The sequence below is a fragment of the Myodes glareolus genome, chromosome 7, assembly GCF_982192425.1.
Source record: "Myodes glareolus chromosome 7, mMyoGla1.1, whole genome shotgun sequence".
In the NCBI taxonomy this organism is placed as follows: Eukaryota; Metazoa; Chordata; class Mammalia; order Rodentia; family Cricetidae; genus Myodes; species Myodes glareolus.
Genome location: NC_142032.1, coordinates 57991622 through 58013578, shown reverse-complemented (window position 1 = coordinate 58013578; position 21957 = coordinate 57991622). Strand labels below are relative to the sequence as shown.

General features: G+C 54.3%; 4 protein-coding genes and 1 long non-coding RNA gene across 8 annotated transcripts; 3 read left to right on the top strand and 2 right to left on the bottom strand.

Moving 5' to 3' along the window:
- The first annotated feature begins 5649 nt into the window (after positions 1-5649).
- On the top strand, positions 5650-8724 carry Tbx10 (T-box transcription factor 10). The gene is made up of 7 exons (XM_085693480.2): positions 5650-5899; positions 5970-6071; positions 6381-6552; positions 7126-7281; positions 7479-7546; positions 7739-7833; positions 8241-8724. Exons 1-7 carry the CDS (start codon positions 5736-5738, stop codon positions 8528-8530), a joined length of 1047 nt encoding a protein of 348 aa, XP_085549606.1. The 5' UTR covers positions 5650-5735; the 3' UTR covers positions 8531-8724.
- Positions 8725-8948: 224 nt separating this feature from the next.
- On the bottom strand, positions 8949-10294 carry LOC146893534 (uncharacterized). Its single transcript, XR_015003159.2, has 2 exons — positions 10105-10294; positions 8949-9250 (listed from the first exon to the last, which is right to left on the bottom strand). It is a non-coding gene; the product is annotated as an uncharacterized LOC146893534 (long non-coding RNA).
- Positions 9628-11256, top strand: Nudt8 (nudix hydrolase 8). The gene is made up of 4 exons (XM_048457900.3): positions 9628-10023; positions 10373-10505; positions 10786-10863; positions 10954-11256. The coding sequence occupies exons 1-4, from the start codon at positions 9833-9835 to the stop codon at positions 11179-11181; spliced, it is 630 nt and encodes a 209-aa protein (XP_048313857.1). The 5' UTR covers positions 9628-9832; the 3' UTR covers positions 11182-11256.
- A 142-nt stretch (positions 11257-11398) lies between these two features.
- LOC125415580 (double C2-like domain-containing protein gamma) lies at positions 11399-15970 on the top strand. Of its 4 annotated transcripts, none has more exons than XM_087908234.1 (11): positions 11399-11841; positions 12566-12868; positions 13016-13095; positions 13167-13238; positions 13394-13503; positions 13584-13716; positions 13830-13883; positions 15062-15219; positions 15312-15393; positions 15512-15608; positions 15687-15970. In XM_087908234.1, exons 2-11 carry the CDS (start codon positions 12625-12627, stop codon positions 15815-15817), a joined length of 1161 nt encoding a protein of 386 aa, XP_087764360.1. In that variant the 5' UTR covers positions 11399-11841; positions 12566-12624; the 3' UTR covers positions 15818-15970. The 4 variants fall into 4 exon arrangements, with proteins under 4 accessions (XP_087764360.1, XP_087764359.1, XP_087764361.1 ...); XM_087908233.1 differs by having other exon boundaries at positions 11399-12446; XM_087908235.1 differs by having other exon boundaries at positions 11399-12868; positions 13481-13503.
- Positions 15971-16453: 483 nt separating this feature from the next.
- Ndufv1 (NADH:ubiquinone oxidoreductase core subunit V1) lies at positions 16454-21509 on the bottom strand. Its single transcript, XM_048457893.3, has 10 exons — positions 21347-21509; positions 20217-20299; positions 19973-20143; positions 18773-18956; positions 18310-18499; positions 17579-17791; positions 17256-17422; positions 16999-17080; positions 16723-16868; positions 16454-16613 (listed from the first exon to the last, which is right to left on the bottom strand). The coding sequence occupies exons 1-10, from the start codon at positions 21416-21418 to the stop codon at positions 16527-16529; spliced, it is 1395 nt and encodes a 464-aa protein (XP_048313850.1). The 5' UTR covers positions 21419-21509; the 3' UTR covers positions 16454-16526.
- Between the last annotated feature and the right edge of the window lie 448 nt (positions 21510-21957).

Below are 21957 nucleotides of genomic sequence, written 5' to 3'. Positions count from 1 at the left end.
ATCTGAGGACTGGGTCTCTGTGTCTGCCCTGCTGGACTGACCTCCACCTCCACCCTGGCTCCCTAACTCCAGCGCAAGGTCCTAGTGGTATCCCCCCAGTCCTCACCCAGGTTCCCTCCCGGGCAGGCAAAGCATTACAATCCACCCAGGAAAGGTCAGGATGCTGGGGCCCAGAGCTCTGTCCTTCTGCAGCCTCACGCTCTGGGCCTCCGCAGTCTGCCTGGCCCATCCATCTCCCTGCGGCCATGGCTGCCATGCTGCCTCCTGGTATTGAGTTGTGAGATGAGAAGGTGTGAAGGATACGGGTGCGCCAGGGACCAGCTGGCAGACAAGATGGATGAGAGGGCAGTGGGGGCCAGCAGGAGCCTGGGGCAGGCAGGCAGGCCAGTTAGGGAGGGGTGCATGTGTTCATGTGCCGGGCTTTGTCCCTGTGTGAGGGAGAGACTGTACACACACATAAAAGCTTCATCCACTGTCCTGCCATGAGTGGGCCTCTGATTCATGTGTGTGCATGTAGTCTGTGAGTTAGCATGTCTATGCTATGTGCGTGTTTCTCATTACAAGTATCAAAGACAAGCATGCACGTGTGCATACACACACACACACACACACACACACACACACACACACAAAGACCCAACAGAATCCTAGGCTGCCCCACTTCTGGGAACCTGGGCTGAGGAGGAGCTGCAGAGACTGGGACAGAACTCTCAAACCTCTCCTTTGTTTCCTACTTCCCACTCACCACAGTGAATCCTGGGGCAGGAAGGCTGGGGCACACTTCACTGGAGGCCCCTGTGAGAATCTGGTGCCCTTTGACTTGAAGACAGCACCCCTTTCTTGCTTTCTTGCCTGGCTAAAATCTCCAGAGCCAATGTCAATGTCCTCCACACAGTGCAGTATGAATCAGTGCAGGGTGGGATCCTCACCGAACCCCTCTCTCTGTGTGTATTTGTGTGGGGCGGGGGGAGGTGCCCATCCAGCTTCAGGCTGAAATCTGAGGCTCAGGGACACTGAGTGGCAGCAGGGGGCAGGGCTATCTAATCTGAGTGCGCCACACTCAGAGAAAAACACTCCTCCAGCCACGGGTTTAGGTCCTGCACATTTGCCCCCAGCAGCACCGGACTCTAAAGAGGCTTGACTATTCCTTTCCAGGGTGGGCTAAGGTGATCTGGCCAGGTGAATTTCTGTGGGTCATTTAGTATGGGCCATTAGTCAAAGGGTACCCTCAGCTAAGGAAGTGCGGGCTTAGAGGAAACCCCATCCCTGGGTGGTGACTAGGTTTTCCTCAGGACAGATGGGGAAGCTTGGAGGAGGTGACTGGCAAGGCTGGAGAGGGACCAGTAGGTAGAGTGGATGGATGCACAGCCTGCCTCAGTTTACCCTAATGGAGATGACAGATGATCATCAGGTGAGGGCATGACCCCTGCTATGTCGTTTTCAGCTAAGACCAGAACATCCCAGGAAGAGCTGATTATTCACTGAAGTCAGGGAAACCGAGGCAGTCAAGACTGGCAGGAAGATCTGAATATCTGACCACCCAGTCTGGAGCTCTTCCTGCCTCTCTTGTGTTTCCTGGTCATCCCTCATCCCATTCAATACTAGTAGGCTGGGGTCTTTGGCTATGAGGGAGGGCATCACCTCCGCACTGAGTCCTCGTCTGCCGCCTCTCCTGCTGCCTCCCCTTTCAGCTCTTCCATCTAGCCGGATCCCGGCCCCTGTGGACACCAGGCTGTCCTCAAGATGGCACTCCACCCCCACCTGCACTGGGGCCCATTGATCATGAATAGCTGGGGGGCTCTTAGCTGGAGAAGAGAGAGAGGACTAGGAGAGAGAGGGGGAGCTTTGCAACGTCACAATCTCCCCACCTGCCCCCTTCCACACGTGCCTGCCCCTGGAGCTAAACCCAGCCAGTGGCCCAGCTCCAGACACTACAGTCAGAGGTGGTTTGGAGACACCCTACCCTGGACATCCTAGGGCCAGACTTTATGAACATCCAGACCAAGTGCCATCTCAGGAGAAAAGCCTTGGCCAGGGACGTGGACAGAGGCCAATTGAGGAGAGAAGGACAGCACTGAGAACTGAAGACTGTTGCTGAGCATATAGGCCAACCCAGCCTTGCTGGCTACTCCCCCTGGGTGAGGCTGCATCCCCGCCTGAGCTGAGATCCTGCTGTCTGCATGGCAGGTAGGTATGGTTTAGGCAGTAGAGGTGGCCTCATCAGTGGATGGGGTTCTGGGTGGGAGGCTCCCTAAGCTACAACCTCAGATCCTGCTGATCTTCCCCCAAAAGTCTTCGTTCCCTGCCACGATCCCAGGATCTTATGACCCCTTCATGGGTCAGGGGCAGTCAGGGTTGCTGCAAAGCCTCACCCGCACATGCTCTGTAAACAGTGGTACTGCCCACCTGGTGTGTTAGGCACCTCCAGCCACCTGTTTTTCTCAATGTTCAGAATTATTGTATGTGCGTTTTCCTGCACATACATGCAAGTGTGCACGGTAGGGTGGGGCAGCCATGGGACACGTGTGCAAGTTCAACGACAACTTTTGTGCAGCTGGTTCTCTCTTTCCAGCTTGGTTGGTTCTGGAAATGAAACTCAGGCTGTCTGGCTTTCATAGCAACCATTTTACCTGCTGAGACAGCTCACCAGCCTTCCCCTTCTCTTCATCTCTATCCGTCCAGCAGCCCCTTTCTCAGGCTTACCTGTTGGCGCTGCTGGGAATGGAGACCCGGCCACCATGGATTCTGTGGACCCTCCTGTCCTCAGCCCCTTACTGGAATGTTGTTCTTCACCGATTTCTGTTTCCGCATTGAGCAGGGGTGTCATATAGCTGAGGCTGACCTTAAATTCAGTTTGTAGCTGAGGGTAACGTCAGCTTCCAGGCGCTGGGTGTACAAGTGTGCATCACCACATCTGGCTCAAAATAACCTTCTTTAAAATCCAGTGCTGGGCATTGAAAACAAGTCCCCGTACATGATAGGCAAGGGCTCAACTGCTGAGCTTTATCCCCAACAAAACCTTTAAATTGCGGCAAGGATATATCATGTAGAACTTACCGTGTTAACTATGGCTAAGCATACAACATCAGGCATTAGGATATCCTTGGCTGTGTGCCCCTCATCGGTCTGCTTTCAGCTTTCGGTGTCTTAGAAAGCTGAAACTCTCTCATCCCCACGGAACATTCCTCCTCCTGGGCCCTGGCAACCCCACTGAACTCTGTTTCTGTAACTTTTTACCTTCTGTGAACAGAATTATACAGTTTGCCCCAGTGCTTCTGGCTTATCTCACTGCGAGAATGTTCACACAGAGCCTCAGAAAGTCCTTTCCTTTGCAGGGTGAATTACTATAATTACTATTGTAATCGTGAGCTACATTTTGTTTATCTGTTCATCTGTCAGTGGACACTCGATTGCTTCTGTCTTTTGGCTCTTGTAAGCAGTGCTGTCCCAGGTGGGTGTGCCGACATCTTTATGTAGGTTCCTTTGGTGATTCCATGTTTAGTTTTGTACGGAACTTTTGATTTCCTCAAAGGCTACACCATTTTTAAAATCCCACCCACCCTAGGATTCCAGTTTCTCCATAATTCCACCCACACCAGTTATTAAGCTCTGGCTTCTTTTGTCCTAGCAGCCATCTTGACGGCTGGACCTGGGTCTCACTGGAAACAATGCCACTGTTTTCTTTATTTGTGGCTTTTGAATTAGAGCCCTATCTATTTTATTTGCTTGTTAATTTTCTTTTTATTTTTTTTTCTTCCCGTTTCTTTCTATTTGCTGTTTGCTGGTCTTATGCAGCCCAGGCTGGCCTCAAACTCACTGCATAACTGAGAAGAGCCTTGACCTTCCCACCCTCCTGCCTCTGCCTCAGCCATCAAGTCCTAGCATTACAGGCATGTACTACCACGTTGCCGTGTTTTTAACGTGGCACTGGGGATCAAACCTAGCATTTGGGGGACACCAGAAAAGCAATCTACCAACTGAGCTGTGTCCCCAGCCTAGCGTCAGTATTTTTGTGTGTGTGTGTCAGTATTTTACGTTAATATTTATTTTGTAAGTGTGCCGGCTAGTTGTCAACTTCGCACAAACTGGAGTCATTTTGGTAGAGGGAATTCACCTGAGGAATTGCTTGCATCAAACTGGCCTGTGGGCATGTCTTTAGGGCATTGTTTTCCAATGTGGAGGATGCAGCCCCCTGGTGCAGTGCCTCCTCGGGCAGGGGGTCCTGGTTCAGGCAGGTGGTCCTGGTTCATATAAGAAAGCAAGCTGAGTCAGAGGGTGGCGACCACACCTTCAATCCCAGCATTCGGGAGGTAGAAAGGCAGGTGGGTCTCTGAGTTCCAGGACAGCCAGGGCTACGCAGAGAAACTTTGTCTTGAGAAGTAAACAAACCAAAAACAACAACAACAAAAACAAACAAAGAAAGTAAGAAAGTTGAACACGCCATGAGGAGAAAGCCAGTGAGCAATTCTTCCATGGCTTCAGTTCCTACCGCCAAGCTCCTGCTTGAGTTCCTGCCCTGGCTTCCCTCAGTGATGGACAGAGAGCTCTAAGCCACATTTAACCCTTCCTCCCCAAGCTGCTTCCATTCCTGCTGTCTTTGACATCAACAGATAGCGAACTAGCAGTGGTGAGCACAAATGGAAGTCAGAAGGTAAGCAACGCCAGTTTCCTCTTTACCATGTGAGTCCTGGGAACTGAACTCAGCTGCTCAGGCGTGGTAGCTCCTTCACCTGCTGAGCCACCTCACAGCCCATGTATCATTGTTTTTAGTGGGCGACGTCCTAATGCTGTGAGTTGCATGATTAAACATGGCTAACTCGATAAATTTTGCCTTAGGTATACCCTAGTCACAATTTAAAGGCTTTGCCAGGGGCATAGGAAAGTCTCAGGAAGATAGTTTAGGTAATTTGGATGAACTGAGATCTACCTTCAGTCCCCTTCCCGTAAACAGCACTAGGCGCACACGCGGGGGGGGGGGGGGGTTCCACAGAGTTTTGTGCTCCCATTGCACACTTGCTCACTTTCCTGCCATCTGTGCGCATATCACCTATGGAGAGCCCCCACTGCCACTCTGCTCTCCACACCAATGAGTGTCTGCCCTAGGAGTCGGGGAAACTGGGCATCCAGAGGTGGGACAATCTGTCCAAGGCCATGGAGCTCTTGTCTCTGCCCTCTAGGATCCTGCTGAGGGAAAAACTTTACATTAGAAACAGTGGCTGTAATCCTGGGACTTGAAAGGCTGAGGCAGGAGGATTCCCTCTAGCTTGTGGCCAGCCTTGGCTACCGAATACTACCATGCCTCAACATTCCCATCCAGAGAATCATGGTGACACAGGCTCGTAACCCCAGGCCCTGGCAAGTGGAGGCAAGAGGTTCCAAAGTTCAAGGACATTTTCAGAGTTTGAGGCCAGCCTGGGCTATATGAGACCATGTCTCAGGAAAAAAGACAAACAAACAAAAAACCACAAGTTCACTGTAACTGAATACGGAGTGATGTTTTATGACAGCACTGGGAACAGAAGCCTGGCAGGCAGGGAGACCTCCCAGAGGAAGAGGCAGTGGCCACTACCTGAAAGATGAGGCTGGGTGGACAGTGAGCCAGGCTGGCAAGGGCAGGGCTCACAGATTCATCCTCTCTCTCCACAGTCTTCCTGTCTGCTGGTCTCGGGGTACTTGCTCCCCCAGAGACCTGCCCCCCACCTGTGACCAGCACCAGCTGGGAGCCCCGGCTGGGGATGTCATTCCCATCAGGTTCGGAAGCCCAAGCCACGGTGGAGGCCACAGGGCAGGGCCCCAAGAACCCACGTGTGTCCAGTGTGATGGTACAACTGGAGATGAAGCCCCTGTGGGAAGAATTCAACCAGCTGGGCACGGAAATGATTGTCACCAAAGCGGGAAGGTATGGGCATGGACGGTGGGGGCTGGGTGGGGGTGGGGCCACAGCGAGGCTGAGTGCCTCTCTCCCGCAGGAGGATGTTCCCCACCTTCCAGGTGAAGATCTTGGGCATGGACACGTTGGCTGACTATGCTCTGCTCATGGACTTCATCCCTCTGGATGACAAAAGATACAGGTCTGGGCCCTGGGGGACAGGAACTGGACCCCAAGAATGGACAGGGTGATGTGGAGCCCTTCTGAGTTCAAGCCAGGGAAACCTAGCCTGGAGCAACAGCCTTTAGGCAGAAGGAAGCCTAGTGCACAGGGAGTGGGCTAGCCTGAGGCAGGCACAGGCGTGCACACACATACAGAATTAATTAAAAAAATCACTCACCAGGCAGACTGAACATGCGGGGTCAGGATCATCCTCTTCACCATTCTCTTGGTCAGACTTGGCGCTGACCAGGACAGGGACAGCCCCTGACCTCTCATTCTGTTCCCCCAGGTATGCCTTCCACAGCTCTGCCTGGCTGGTGGCAGGCAAGGCCGATCCTGCCACACCTGGCAGGGTGCACTTCCACCCTGACTCACCAGCCAAGGGCGCCCAGTGGATGCGTCAGATCGTGTCCTTTGACAAACTCAAGCTGACAAACAACCTGATGGATGACAACGGCCATGTGAGGCACAAGCCACTAAGCCATCATGGGGAGGGCCTGTGGCAGCTGTAGCAGGGAGGCACTCAGACTGGGGGAGCCTGGAGCTAGCAGGGTTGATGTGGTATTTGAATGGGTATCTGAAGGAAGAGAGGGAGGAAGGGGAGATGTGAAAGGAAGCTGTTTGAAGCCTAGGGGACAGCCTGAGCACAGGTCCTGAGGCCAGACAATATGGAGTGAGTCTGGAGACTCCCAGTGGGGCTGAAGTGAAAAGATGCTAAGGGAAGTGGTGGGTAGGCTGTCACATGGGGTCAGGTGCCGAATGAGAACCCTGGCTTTTCCTCTCTGTGGATGGGAGCTATAGAGGATTTAGAGCGAGTTCATGTGTCTTGCCCAGCTTCTGTGTGGAGACGGGGCAGGACAGGATATGGAGGCAGGGAGGCCAGCCAGCATGCAGCTGAAAGTGACTGGGGTTGGTTAGCACGGTGGTTCGAAGGCAAAGGACAGTAGGCCATGGACAAGAAGGAGCAGAGTCTTGGGCCCAGGGAGGGTGGCGTACTAGCTCTACCCCTGCACTCGGCTCCCACCCTCCTACAGATCATTCTCAACTCCATGCACCGTTACCAGCCCCGTTTCCATGTGGTCTTTGTGGACCCACGCAAGGACAGCGCCCGCTACGCCCAGGAAAACTTCAAGTCGTTTGTCTTCACAGAGACCCAGTTCACAGCCGTGACAGCCTATCAGAACCACCGGGTAGGTCACGCCAGAGCTCACGAGGACCAGCCCTTCTCTGAGGGGTGGAGACTGAGGCTGGAGATTTCTCCTGCCCCCTGGGCCAAGGGGGTCTGGGTGGGTGACTGGAAGTTCCCAAGGGACAAAATGCCTAAGTGTGGGCTCTTCGCGGCTCACATGGCTGGAGGCCAGCCTGTAACTAAACTTTCTCTCTGTAGATCACACAGCTGAAAATTGCCAGCAACCCCTTTGCCAAAGGCTTCAGAGAGAGTGACCTGGACTCATGGTACTGTCTCACACACATCTTGCTCTAAGCCCAGCTCTGGCCCTAGGCTCCACCCAGGCAGCTCCTAAGGCCTTCACTCCCGACCTGTTTTCTCTGGTTTGCCATGGGATCCCCTATCTGACTCTGACCATAATATCTGGGGTGGAGGGTCCCCTTGACCTCCTACCCCATTCCTGCTTGTCCTATCTTCAGGCCTGTGTCCCCAAGGCCACTGCTCAGCATCACACCCCGGAGTCGTAACAACCTTGGTCCCTGCCTCATTAAGGGTTTGGCAGAACGAAAGAAAGGTGAGGACCCAGCCCAAACACAATGACAGGCACACAGGCCTACCAGGAAGGGGCTTCACTGTGATCAGCAATACCCCACCCTCACCCCCACCTAGGCAGAAAGGTCTAGGGCAGAGAGCAGGGCGGGGACAAGGTATAGAGCACAGGAGGGATGCCTGGTGGGCTTCCTGGAGGAGGTGGATCCCGAGCTGAGCATTGGAGATGGAAGCCCATCTTGGGACTGGGAGGAGAGTATCTGGATAGAGGAGAAGCTAAGGAAGAAAGTCCAGGAAGAGAAGAGAACAAGAAGAAATACTGAGGCAGATCAAGATGGGAGACCAGGGACAAGGGAGACAGGACAGGTCTCAGTATTAGGATGGGCTTACAAGGGGAAATCTGTGAGCCACTTAAACCATTTCCTCCCTCAGAAGCCAGTAAAGCTTCAGCTTCCAACTCCAGGACTCCTACCCAGCCGCACCATCAGCTGCTGCCTGCCCCAGAGGTCCTGCTGGCCCCTGCCACCTACAGGCCTTTCCCTTACCAGGACCTGTACCCTGGAGCCCCTGGCCACGTTGGAATCCCAAGGGCTCGACTGGCACCATACCCTCTCCCCAACATCAGTCCTGATGGAGATCAGGAAGACCCTACCCTCCCAGCCAAGCTGGGGCTCCTATCCTCCTCTGCCTTGTGCTTGGAACCTAGCCAACACTCCCAGTGATGGCCAAGTGCTTTGGAAGCACTTTTACCCTATGCCCCACCTCTCCCATCCTCCTTTGTAGAGACATCTTCTAAGGAAGCTCTGATGGCAGTGGTTACTGCCTCAAAGTCAGTCTGGGGCCTCCAATCTTGGAATCAGGATTTCTACTTAGAAGCCCTGAATCCTGTTTCAAATGTCCTTCTCCCACATTAAACTGCTTGACACCGGTAGTCAGAGCTCTCTGTCCACAGAAACTCCCAGAGAAGACGGTCCCATCACCTTTGTAGGTATCCAAAAGCTGGACCCAGGAGCACAGGGTGATGGTAACACTAATGACACCAGCAAGGCTGCACTTAACCTGGTGTGTCCCCTACTTTGTGCACCCATATAAGGACGTAACCGGCTCAGAGAGGCTTCTGTTCACAGTCACACAGCAAAGTACATCTGACACCTGTTACTCTATTTAAAAACTGTGCCCCCAGGCCGGTCCTGAAGGCTAGAGGCCATAGAGGGGTGCTTAATATGACTGGTAGGGATCACACAGGCCAGGGTAGGGACGGGTGTAGACTGGAGAGCCAATCAAGGCCGGAGGGTAAAGTCCAGGTGGATAGGGGCTGGATTCCAGCTCGACAGACGCTGGTGGGATAAGGCTGGGGGAGTGGGCGCTCCGGGGAACCGGAGAACTCCGACTTGGCTTAACCCGGAGCTCTTCCTGTGAGACCTTCTGGAAAGCACCAACACCTGCAGGAGCGAGAGACAAGGAGCCCAGCCAGACATCTCAACTCCCGAATCTGAAGTCAATTCAGGTCACCCAAGCGTTCCAGAAACACAAAGACCAAAACAACCCAGCAGCACTGATAGGGAAGTCACGCTCCCGGAAAGAAACTCAAGTCAGAGGGACACACTTTTCCGGACACGCCTCCACTGGCTCTAGGCCAGGTCTTTCCCTAGGGTGGCGCTCTGGTCCGGTTCTGCCCTCACCTAGCAAGCTCCTCCCCAGATGCCCTAATCACCTCTGCTACCCAATAGCAGATGACCCCGCCTTCTCGCCCCTGTATGCCCCGCCCCAGCTGGCACTGCCGCGTCCGCCTCCAAGCCCTGCTGGAGCAGGCCCCGTCCCGCCGGCCACCGAAGCCTTGCTCCGGCCGTCCCGGACCGATCCGATTCCCGACTCCACCCGAGGCCCCGCCCCAGCAGGCACACACGCTTCCGACCGGCCCTGAGACTCCGCCCCACAGTCCCCAGCAACGCCCCCTTCCGGGTCCCGCTTGGTTCCCGGCTCCGCGCAGGCCGGCGCCCTCCACGTCCCGGGTCATCTGGGACATGCTGCCCGATTGCCTGTCGGCCGAGGGCGAGCGGCGCTGCCGGCAGCTGCTAGCAGGAACCACTGCCCGGCTACGCTCGCGGCCCGCGGCGGCCGCGGTGCTCGTGCCGCTGTGCCTGGTGCGCGGTGTTCCAGCGCTGCTCTACACGCTGCGCTCCAGCCGCCTCGGGAGGCACAAGGGGCAAGTCAGGTACGCCGCCCCCGGCGCACCACCTGCGGCCCGTACAGGCCGCTGAATTTTTCCCTCCAAAAACTGGACTCTATTCCTTACCGGGAACTGGAAGGAGGCCGTCCGGGGTTCCCCTTCTTTGGCTTCGCCCTCAGCAGACTTGAGAACACTTCAGGGTCAAAGTCTGTACCACTGGGACACAATAGGCAGACTTAAGGTATCGGAGCAGCAGGATAGTCTTGTCCTGCTGCCGACCTCATGCCCTAACCTGCATCTCCAGTGCCTCCCCTCATCCCCTTACTCTAATGATATAGAGAGGTAAACTGCCTCCTGAAGGCCTGTGGTCCCAAGACTCCCTTTACTCATTCAGTTTCCCAGGCGGTAAGTGTGACCCCGACGACCAAGATGTAATACATACGGCCCTTCGGGAGACTCAAGAGGAGCTGGGTCTAGAAGTGCCCGAGGAGCACGTGTGGGGTGTCCTGCAGCCTGTGTATGACCCGGTGAGCCACGCTGTGTACCCCAAGTGAAGGGTGAGCCTGCCCTGCTCAGGGTCCAAGGAAGGCGTGCAGGGCAGACTGCGTTGCTCTGGGCTTGAATGGCAAGTGGGTGATTTCAGGGTAGTACCGGTGAGGGCAGAGGGTTAAAACGTTTCGAACCTGTAATCAGGCAGCATGGCGGAGAAGCCAAGGAAAAGGACTGGAGGTCTGGGCCATGACTACCCAAAGCAGGTCTGCCTCTGAGGTTTGCTTCTCCTGACTGCTCACCCTCCTCCTACTCCAGAGAAAGGCCACTGTAGTCCCTGTGCTTGCCAACGTGGGCCCGCTGGATCTGCAGAGCCTCAGGCCCAACCCTGAGGAGGTGAATGGGGGGTACTGGGGAGTTGGGATGTCCTACTGGGGGATTCAGAGGTAGTCCTCTGCCCACCCTCTCCTTGCCTCCTGCCCACAGGTGGATGAGGTGTTTGAGCTGTCTCTGGCCCACCTGCTGCAGACACAGAACCAGGGGTATACCCACTTCTGCCAGGGTGGCCACTTCCGCTACACAATGCCTGTCTTCTTGAATGGACCACACCGTGTCTGGGGTCTCACAGCTATCATCACTGAGTTCACCCTGAAGTTGCTGGCCCCTGACATCTACCAGCCCTACCTAGTTGTCCCTGAGCTGCCTAGGAGTTGAGGCCTGGCCTTTAAGTGCCTCTGCCTTCGTTTGAGCAGGCTACTCCAGAGCTGATTAAAATCTTTGACAACTCTCCCTCAGCATCTTCTGTGTGGAACACGAAAAAGCAGGGCGTGGTGGCACACCCTTGGAATTCCAGCACTGGGGGACGTTAGGTGGATCTCTTGACCAGCCTGGATAGACTACTTGGTGAGAACCACACCAAATGAAAGACCCTGTTTCAAAAAAACAAGATGGGGCTGGTGAGATGGCTGGTGGGTAAAGGCACCTGCCACAAAGCACAGCAACCAGTGTCTGACTTGGGGACCCACATGTTTGGAAGGAGAGAACCAACTCCTGTGAGTTGTCCTCTGACCTCTACATGCATGCTCACATATGTGGATGGATGGGGATACACAGAATAAATGTTTAAAACATGGAAGAAGAAAAGTATGCGGCTTACTTTTGTAATGCCTGCACACTGGAGGCTGAGACTGGCGGATGGAGAATCCAAGGTCCTCTTGCACTTGGGTTACATATTGAGACTTTGTCCCAGAAACCAATAAATTGTTGGGTAGCAGAAGGGGAAGAGGTGCTGGAGCTACTGTCAGTGAGATCCCCTGCCAGGAACACCTCAAAGAAGTGACCAATTGCCAGGGCGGAGGCCTGTCTAAGTAGAAGGTACTGCCTGGGCGACGGAAGAGAAGAGGTACATGGACATGGAGTGATAGACCAGTCCACACAGAGGGCCACCGTAAGGTCAAGGGGCAGACTTGGTAGGGAGACAAAGGGGCATGACTGCTTTGTATCCTAGCCAGGGGACAGGGCTGGAATGTGGCGTGATCTCCAGCTGGTTTCCTCAAGGGAACTAGAATACCAGGTGCTGTACCCGCTTCTTCCACAGAAGCCTCCCCATCCCTGCACACCTCCACAGTTCCCCCTCTTTACCTCCCTACATTCCTGCCCTTCTCACCTATTTCCTCTCCCGCCTACCCCCAACACACCCCCTTTGTCACCTCTAGCCCTGCAGCCTCCTCACCCAGCAGCAGGACCACATGATGGTGACAAAAATAGCTCCATCTGACAGAGTGTGAATGGAGGGGCAGAGGCAGCAGACAAGGCTGGGCCGCCAGTGCTAGGGAAGGGCCCTTGGGCAGTGTGGGCACCTGATCCCCTCCCCTGCTCAGTCACACACTTGCTCAGATGGGTCACTTTAGTCTCAGGTTCTGTTGCCCTAAGCATACACCAGAGCCAGCAGCAGCAAGGCAGAGGCACAGCTGTCAGAGGTAAGGCCCCCAGAGGACTGACTCTAACCTTGACCTCCAGGTAGAGCTCCCAACCCTTCCCTTTCAGTCTGTCCTAGGGCAACCTTGCTGATGTTTCTTTATTCCATCTTGGTGGCTAGGTGTGTGCCCAGTGTCTCCGGTAGGTGAGAGCTTCTCTAGTCTCTATGTCTGAGCCACCATGGCGTGTGCAGGGCCAGCTGGTGGGCGGCAGCGGGTAAGCATGCAGGAACACATGGCCATTGACGTGAGCCCCGGCCCCATACAGCCCATTCGCCTCATTTCTGACTACTTCCCACACTTCTACCCCTTCCTGGAGCCGGTGCTGCGTGCACCAGGCTCGCAGGCTATGCTGGCCCCGGCCATCCACTCTGCATCCCAGCTGCAATCCAACCCAGAGCCAGAAGGAGACTCGGATGACAGCAGTGAGTAGGGGAAACAATGAGGGGATGCTCCCCAGACTGGATGGGGTGTTCTAGCAACCATGGGAGAGGCCAGGCAAGTGGCACTGTGCCATGTGGGATGGGTGGGTGCAGGAGTGGGGTGACCATGCCTGCCACTTGCCACCTTAGCTGCCCTGGGTACCCTGGAGTTTACACTTCTCTTTGATGCGGACAACAGCACCCTGCACTGCACAGCCCATCGTGCAAAGGTGAGGATGAAGGCAGAGTTTCTGGGATGGGACAAGCCGCAGATCTTTCTACATTCATTTTCTGTTTCCAGGGCCTCAAGCCACCAGCCTCGGGCTCTGTGGACACCTATGTCAAAGCCAACTTGCTGCCAGGGGCCATTAAGGTAAGGGTAAGATCTAGGCCCATTAGATGGCAGGGCCAGTTTAGGTACCATGGATCCTGCTTCACCACTACTCCAAGAACTAAGTCTCAGTTGCAAGGATCCAAGAGTCAGGGCAGGAGGCCAGGAGGATGCCTGATCTCCCTGCCCGGCTCTAGGCCAGCCAGCTTCGGACACGCACTGTCCGAGGCACCAGGGGACCTGTCTGGGAGGAGACGCTCACCTATCATGGCTTTACTTACCAGGATGCTGGACGGAAGACCCTGAGGTGAGGGCCCAGATCAGGCCACCAGTAGAGAGGCAGGGGGTGGGGCTCGCATGGCCAGGACTGACCTGGTTGGCCACTAGGTTATGTGTGTGTGAAGACTCACGACTGCGGAGGCGACGAGCACCCCCCTTAGGGGAGCTACGAGTGCCCCTGAGGAAGCTAGTGCCAAACCAAGCCAGGAGCTTTGACATTTGTCTGGAGAAGCGGAGGCTGGTGAGTGGAGTTGGGGCTTAGGTTGGGTCCACAGGGCCAAATTCCATGTAATGAAAATGGGTTAAGGGACCTGGACGATAACTACTGAAATGATCAAGGGTTTTGCTTTTCAGACCAAGAGGCCCAAGAGTCTGGACACAGCCCGTGGGATGTCTGTGTATGAAGAGGTAGGTAGGAGAACTTGACTGAGCAGGTATGGAGACAGACAGGCCCAGATGGTCCAGGCTGGGATCAGAGGCTTGGAGGAATTTGAGTCCATCTCTCTCATAAGGTCTCTGAGTCCTCAAGAACCGGCTAGGCAGGGTGACGATGACTCTTGCTAGGGTAGCCTGGAGATGAACCCTAGGAAGGACCTGCAGAGTTCTCAGAAGACAGGTAGGCAGGGAACCAGCAATCTAGAGGCAGGGCCTGAAAGGTGGTATTTGTAACCAGAGGTTACAGAGGTACTGGATAGGATAGAACAAGCTTGTCTGCCATTAGCGCCCACTCTGGGGATACCTCTGGGTGTTCCTGTCAGTAGGCAGAGAAGGTAACCCCACCTGAGATCCTCCCCAGAAACCCCACAGCCTGGTAGGAAGGGCATCTACAAGGCTGGAGGCAGGCCTTCCAGCTGCTCCTGTCAACAGAGTAGGTGCCCTGACCACTAGTAAAGGCCCAGCTTCTGCAGCGGCTGATTAGCTAATCCCAAGCCTTTGAGTCCCACATAGTGGACATCACTAAGAACCCCCAAACAGTCTGCTGATCCCAGAGCCCATGTGTAGTTGTGCCCTGGCACATGGAAGCTGAGGCCATACACTCCTGCATTACCGAGCACTGCCAATGATAAAAGTCTGGATCTCTGCCGTCAATTCTACCCCAAAGATGGGAAAGAAGGCTTGATTTCCCAGCTATCATACCAGCTGGGGGGCTCCAATGTCTAAAGAATGTGGCAAAGGACATAACATGGTTAGCTAGGCAGTGGTTGTGGAGGTGGGCTTAAGAGGTAAGAGACCTGTCCCTTTCTGGTGACAGTCTCCTAGAGCTACTTCCCTGCTTGCAGCAAGGGAACAAGCCACTTAGAAAGCTCCTGGTTTTGACATGTCACATGTATGGCTGTGACAATCATCAGTTCTCCTACTTGACAGAGATGTGATCAGCAAGCCCCTCCCTTTCTTGTGCTTTGGAGGGTACAGATCTCTGAGTGACACTGTAAGGTCTCTTCTGGGTACTGGGAAAATGGCTGTTTAGGGAAATAAACTTGATGGCCTGGTTCTTCTATAGCCATCTGTGCTCTCACACTGGGGCCCACCCCTACAGGTGGCAGGCTTCAGACAGGACAGGGTCTGACTGTAGCTTGCATCTCCAGGAGGAGATGGAGGCAGAAGTGTCTGGGGAGGAACGTGGGCGCATCCTCCTGTCCCTATGCTACAGCTCCCAGCGAGGTGGCCTGCTGGTGGGCGTGCTGCGCTGTGCCCACCTGGCCCCCATGGATGCCAATGGCTACTCGGACCCCTTTGTCCGCCTGTGAGTAGAAACAGGCAGGTGGGCATGGAGAATGAGACAGAAAACCTTTGGCTCTGCAGGGGTACACCTGACAAGCCCATCTCTCCCTCTAGTTTCCTGCATCCAGGTTCTGGGAAGAGATCCAAATACAAGACCAGTGTTCGGAGAAAGACCCTGAACCCTGAGTTCAATGAGGTGGGTCTCAGCTGGGAGAACCCAGTAAGTGTGGTCATGATTTAGCAAACCAGGCCCTGCCTGAGCCTGTTTCTAAAGCAGCAAAGAACTCACCTCTTTCCTGTCCCTTTCCCTACAGGAATTCTTTTACGCAGGTCATCGGGAGGAGTTGGCCCAGAAGACACTGCTGGTGTCGGTGTGGGACTACGACCTGGGCACAGCTGATGACTTCATTGGTGAGCAGCAACACTGGGTGCTGTGGGGGGGGGGCGGTCTCACGAGCCTCTGCTGGCTACTGACCCATCCCTCGGCAGGTGGGGTAACGCTGAGTAGCAGAGCCAATGGGGAACGCCTTCGCCACTGGCGTGAGTGCCTGAGCCGCAGTGACTGCCGGCTGGAACTGTGGCACCTGCTGGACAGTGTGCCCCCCCAACTTGGCGACTAGCCAGCACAGAACCCTGCTTGCAGCCTCTTCAGAGGCCAAGATGTTGCTGCAGCTGGAAAGAGCTGTAGGTTGGCCCTACCTGCTGTGCCCATTCCTGTCTCCTTTCAGTCACCCTACCTCCAAATAACACAAAATAAACATCTACTTCTGCTAGCCAGAAGCCTGGCCTTGTTCTAGGAACACCTGCCTCTTCTCTGCCTGCCTTACAGGGCAGACCAGCCCCATACTCTCCTGTCTCTTAGCCTTTAGAGCAGTGGTTCTCAATCTTCCTAACGGTGCAATCTTCGATATAGTTCCTTATGTTCTCGTAACCCCAACTTCTAACTGTAACTTTGCTACTATTATGAGTCATAATGGAAATATCTAATATGTGACCCCCAAAAGGGCCATGACCCACAGGTTGAGAAGCACTGCCTTAGAGGCTGCAATGGGCCAGGTTCACGACTGGGCACATAGCTCAGTGGCAGCATGCTTACCCAGCATGTCCTCAGGCTTGGGATGGATTCCCTAGTGTCATTAAAAAGAAAAGGAGGCCAAGCCCAGCCTTCACCTCCCTGCTTCTCTTGCCCAGCGAGGGAGTAAACCTCCACAAGTGGATGGGGGTGGAGGGTGAAAAGCACAGGCACAGACAAGCTGTGACCAGGGCAGCAGCACTTGTTTATTGCCTAGCTTCCCAAAGACGTGTGAAATTCGGAGGCCAGGGTACAGCTCAGGAGGCTGCCTGCCGGGCCGGGTGCTGCTGAGCAAACCGTTGCATTCGCTCCTCAAGCTCTGGCCGGAAGTGTCGGATCAGACCCTGGGAAGGAGAGAGACACACTGTATGAACCAGAATTTCAAATTCCCAAAGCTCTGGACTCTTAATGCCACCCACCATAGTGTGGCAGGCACAGCAGGGCAGTGAGTACCTGTACTGGCCATGCGGCCCCATCACCCAGAGCACAAATGGTGTGGCCCTCTATCTGCTTGCTGATCTCCCAGAGAGAGTCAATCTCAGCTGGCCGGGCATCCCCCTTCACAAAGCGGGCCATCACTTTGTTCATCCAGTCAACACCTGCAACAGAGCAGCAAGAGGGGCCTGAGGCTCTCCCACCAGGGAGGGGGACAACACTCAAGGGGTGCAGGTCTCATGGCAGATTAAGAACAGCCCAGCAACCAAACCCCAGCCTTTCGGGGAAGCTCACCCTCACGGCATGGGGTACACTGGCCACAGCTCTCATGTTTGTAGAACTCAATGAGACGAGCGATGGCTTTCACAATGTCTGTCTAGAAGACAAGAAGCAATGAGCAGACACCTTAGCCTCCCACAAAACCCCTAGCCTGAGTTCTAGTGTTATGGCCCACAGTCTCCCACTGTACTGGGATCTCAGGCTGTAAGGACTGGTAGGGTAGGGAGTAATGCCCAGGCTGGCAGTAGGATTGTGGGGCATGGGGCTATTACCGAGCGATCCATGACAATCACCGCAGCTGTGCCCAGGCCTGTCTGTGCTTGCACCAGTGCATCAAAGTCCATAAGCACTGTCTCACACACAGATTTGGGGATCAGTGGAGTGGATGAGCCACCAGGAATCACAGCAAGGAGGTTGTCCCAGCCGCCGGTGACACCACCTGTGGCAATTCCCAAAAGAATTACCATGGCTAAGCCTGGCACACCCGCCTAGGCTTAAGACAGGAGCAATGTCGGCCCTGAACCCAGTCCGCTCATGAGTTTCCCACTGTGCCACCTCCTAGCACCTTGCCCCTCCTGGCTGGTCCCCAGCTTACCAGCATGCTTCTCAATCAGCTCCTTCAGTGGCACAGACATCTCCTCCTCCACAGTGCAGGGGTGGTTGACATGGCCAGAGATATTGAACAGTTTGGTACCTGAGTTGCGTTCTCGACCAAAGCCAGCAAACCAGGTGCCCCCACGACGGCAGATGGTGGGGGACACAGCCACTGTTTCCACATTGGCCACAGTTGTGGGGCATCCAAATACCCCTTCAAGAAAATAAAAAGAGAATGGTGACTGGTGGCTTCCCAGGAAAGAGAACAATTTTGTTTTATTTTTTTCTGAGACAGGGTTTCTCTGTGCAGCCCCAGCTGTCCTGGAACTTGCTCTGTAGACCAGGTTGGCCTTGAACTCAGAGATCCCAGCCTGCCTCTGCGTGTGCCACCACCACCACCTGGTTGGGAACATGTTTCTTGCAGTGGGATGTTTCCTGCCCTGGTCTTGTGGCAGTTCCTACTCTTGTCTCCTCAGCACTCTTTCCCACACTGCTCTCCAGTCCAGGGGAGCTCATCTGCTCACCACAACACTCCTAGCTCCTACAGCAGGTACCGTGAGACACAGTACATGGTGAGCAGGGGACATGGGTGTCTGATGGTGGCAATGGTAGAGCCTGTGTTACTGATACCTTCTCTTATCAATCCGTCCTCCCCTCCAAAGGGCACAGAGAAATATCATAAGAACCACCCAGGGGGCTCCTGGTCAGATCCAGGACCCCACAAGGTCTTACCCACATCTGCTGGGAAGGGTGGCTTTAGGCGTGGCTTTCCCTGCTTGCCCTCAATGGACTCAATGAGTGCTGTCTCCTCTCCACAGATGTAGGCCCCAGCTCCGCGCACCACAAACACGTCAAAATCATAGTCAGAGCCACAGGCATTCTTGCCAATCAGACCTGCTTCATAGGCCTCTCGAATAGCTACCTGTGGGATAAAGTGTGAGTTTCCCAGTCCCACCACACTTAAAGAGTCAGCCTCTAATCCAGGGGCCATGGAAGCCTTAAAGACTTCCTAAATCAATCTTTGGAGCACAAAGGAAGATGTCTCGGGTCATGTCCTGTTGCTGATGTAAGCAGAAATGGATACCCCACCCCAGGCTGGACCAGAGACTAGTGCTACCATCTAAGAACGGCTGTGCCAGGAAAGGAAGCACGAGAAGGATACATGCATTGTCGGCCAATACCCATTGGTGCTCACCTGCAGATTGGAGGCCTCATTGTAGAATTCCCCTCGGATGTAGATGTAGGCAGCCCGGGCGCCCATGGCTCGGCCTCCCACCAGGCAGCCCTCCACCAGCTTATGAGGGTCATGGCGCATGATCTCTCGGTCCTTACAGGTTCCTGGCTCCCCCTCATCAGCATTCACCACCAGGTACTTGGGCCTGTGGGGTCCTGAACATCAGTCAGGCTACAGACATACCAGGACCCAGCACTCAACCAAACTCCATTCCTTCTGTACCCAGAGAAGTCTCAAAAAAGCCGATCCTCTCTGGCCTCGCTGAGGGTCTTTGCCTCACTCCAATGACAGCCCAGTCCATCTCTGGCCAGGTATGTCTACAAGAAAAGTCTCTGCTCTCCTTAGTCCCAACATCTCTCCCTGTGCCTTCCCTTCCGAGTCAGCTCCTAGTCATAACAATTCTTCTCCAACTTCCACTACAGCCCAGAGACCAACAGAAGGTAGAGCAGCTGACTTAAAAAAAAAGAAAAAAGAAAAAAGAAAGAAAAGAAAAGAAAAAGAAAAACTGGGCTGTAATCCCGGTACTCTTCTTTTTTTGTTTATTTTTTGAGACAGGGTTTCTCTGCAGCTTTGGAGTCTGTCCTGGAACTCATTCTGTAGAACTCACCAGGCTGGCCTCAAACTCATAGAGATCTGCCTGTCTCTGCCTCCTGAGTGCTGGGATTAAAGGTGTGCGTCACCACTGACTGGCTATCCCAGTACTCTTGAGTCAGAGGCAGAACTCTGTGAATTCAAGGCCAGGCTGATCTACAAAGCAGGTACCAGGATAGCCAGGGCTATACAGAAGAACCCTGTCTGGACAGCCCATGGCTCACTGCTATGATTTGCACTCTAAGTGTCAACTGAAGCTGCAGGTCAAAAGCTGAACCACCATTATCTTTCTAATTCCCACATATCATATTCAGGCACAAAAAAAGAAACTTCAGATTCGAAAGGACCAGATTCCACAAAGCTTGACAATTACTATTAAGGCCTGTCTGAATCAAAATCTTGTATGGATTGTAGCCTCTTGAGTCCCTGCTGAGGAAATCTAGAGACATCTCTTAAGTTCTGCCTAACCTCTTACAGTCTGCAAAGTCCCCCAGAATCAGTCCCAAAGTCCAGTGCTCCAGCAGCCCCCAGTCTGTCCTACAACCACATCTCAGGGTACTCCCCACAAACCTGCCATCTGAGGGCTTATTCATGAAGCTCCACTTGAGGCCAGTGGGAAAGCCAGCACCACCACGGCCCCGTAAGCCAGATGTCTTGATCTCACCCAAGATCCAGTCAGGCCCTTTCAGCAGGATCTCTTTTGTCTTGTACCAGTCACCCCGACTCTGGGCACCTTTCAACCTGGAAAGAGTAGGAAAGGACGTAAGGGAGAGGCCCTGCTAAGGGACCCAGCAGGCCAAGGGCACTGTCTCACCTCCAGTCGTGGCGACCATACAGGTTGGTGAAGATCCGGTCTTCATCCTTCAGTGAGCCAAATGAGGTTTTCTTGGGTGCTGTCTGGAGAGACAGAAGGTCAGGAGGTGGCCCAGCAGAGCTCTGTGGTCAGGAGGGGTTGGGCAGATGCTTCAGCTTCTTGGGCCCTCCAGAATGGAAGGGAATGGGCCACAGAGGGGCGGAGGCTTCAGACTCTTCGAAGTGTTACAGCTACCTGTCATTGCTACCAATTTCAGTGCTTCCTGCTTAGAAGTTACCGGGCTAAACATTCCACACCTCACCTCAACTCACCCAGGTAACAATCCTGACATAGGAATCCTTTACAAAGGAGGAATCGGAGGCCCTGAGCCAAAGGAACTTAGGGACGGTCATAAAGCTAAAAGCAGATGGCTCCTACTGAGCCCATGCCATGCTTCAACTATGGCATTAACACTGCTCTCCCAAGTCCAGCATTTATTTGTCTGGCTCTTCCACTAGAGCAAAACCTGGTTAGAGGAGGGGTCTGACATCCCTGCTAAGGAGGCAAACTCTGTTCACTGAAGGAAACGAAATGCCTCACTGGGGATGGGACACAAAAGGTATGTGGGGCCTACCTGGGATAAAGTGGAGATGTATGGGCTGGAATGGGTCATGACAGTAGCAAGTACTCCTTAAAAGTACTTCTCAGGTGTTGTGGTGGATGCCTGTGGTCCTAAGAGCACCCCGGGACGCTGATAAGAGCATCATTACTAGTTCGAATACAGCTTGGACTATAAAGTGAGCCACTATCTCATAACGCAAACAAAAACCACAAAAGCGCTTCCTGACCACTACAGGAAGCAGAACACTGGCGGGGGAATGAGGAGATATCCATCCTCTTCAAAGCTGTTTTCTGCATTTGCAAATGGCGCAATGATCCCAATACCCGGCAAGGCTGCGAGAAAGTAATAACAGACCTTGATGCCTCAAACCCTGAAAAACCCTCACGCTAGGACGAGGCTGCTAAATAAAAGAAGCTGGACCGGAGAGCCCTGGGTCGGGACCGTTCGTTTTTATCCAGGCTGAGCTGCAGCCCTAAGAGAAGGAGCGCGCCGCGCGGACACCCCAGGCCTGAACCAGGAAGGGCCTCACCGTGCCGCTGCTGAAACGCACAGATACCCGAACGGGAAGCGACCCGCCGAGAAGCTGCCGTGCCGCTAGCATCGTGGGACCCAGGCGGGTCACCTCCCGCTGTCACCTTCACAGTTCCCGGCGCGAGACAGGCGCAAGAGAAACGCACAGGGGGGGGCGCACAGGAAGTGCGTCACACGCCTCTCAATCAGCGGCGCGTTCACGTGCCGTCCCCGCGCCTTCATGCTCTGCCATTGGCCCCGCCTACCAAGAGGGCGTGGACACGGGGGGCATAAATTTACTCTGGTGCTCGGCCTTCTGGGCGATGTAGTCCAGCTGCCCCAGCCCCTCCTTTCTTGGAGACCAGTTTCCTTTCCCAAGTAAACAAGGCTCCGGTGTCGCCCTCTGCTGGATCCCGAGTATTCCACTCCTTACAGGCTCTTCGTTTAGTGCACACCAGCTGTATACACGGATGGATGCTGAGGAGAGAATCAGTGGTGCTAGAGCCGGATCGACCTGATCTGGTGTATTTACGCTTACGCAGTCGAACGCTATTGGACTAAGCACTCCCTCTGGATATCTGTCGGCCTGGTGAAGTGCTTATTAACCACAGAACCGGTGACACACAAACA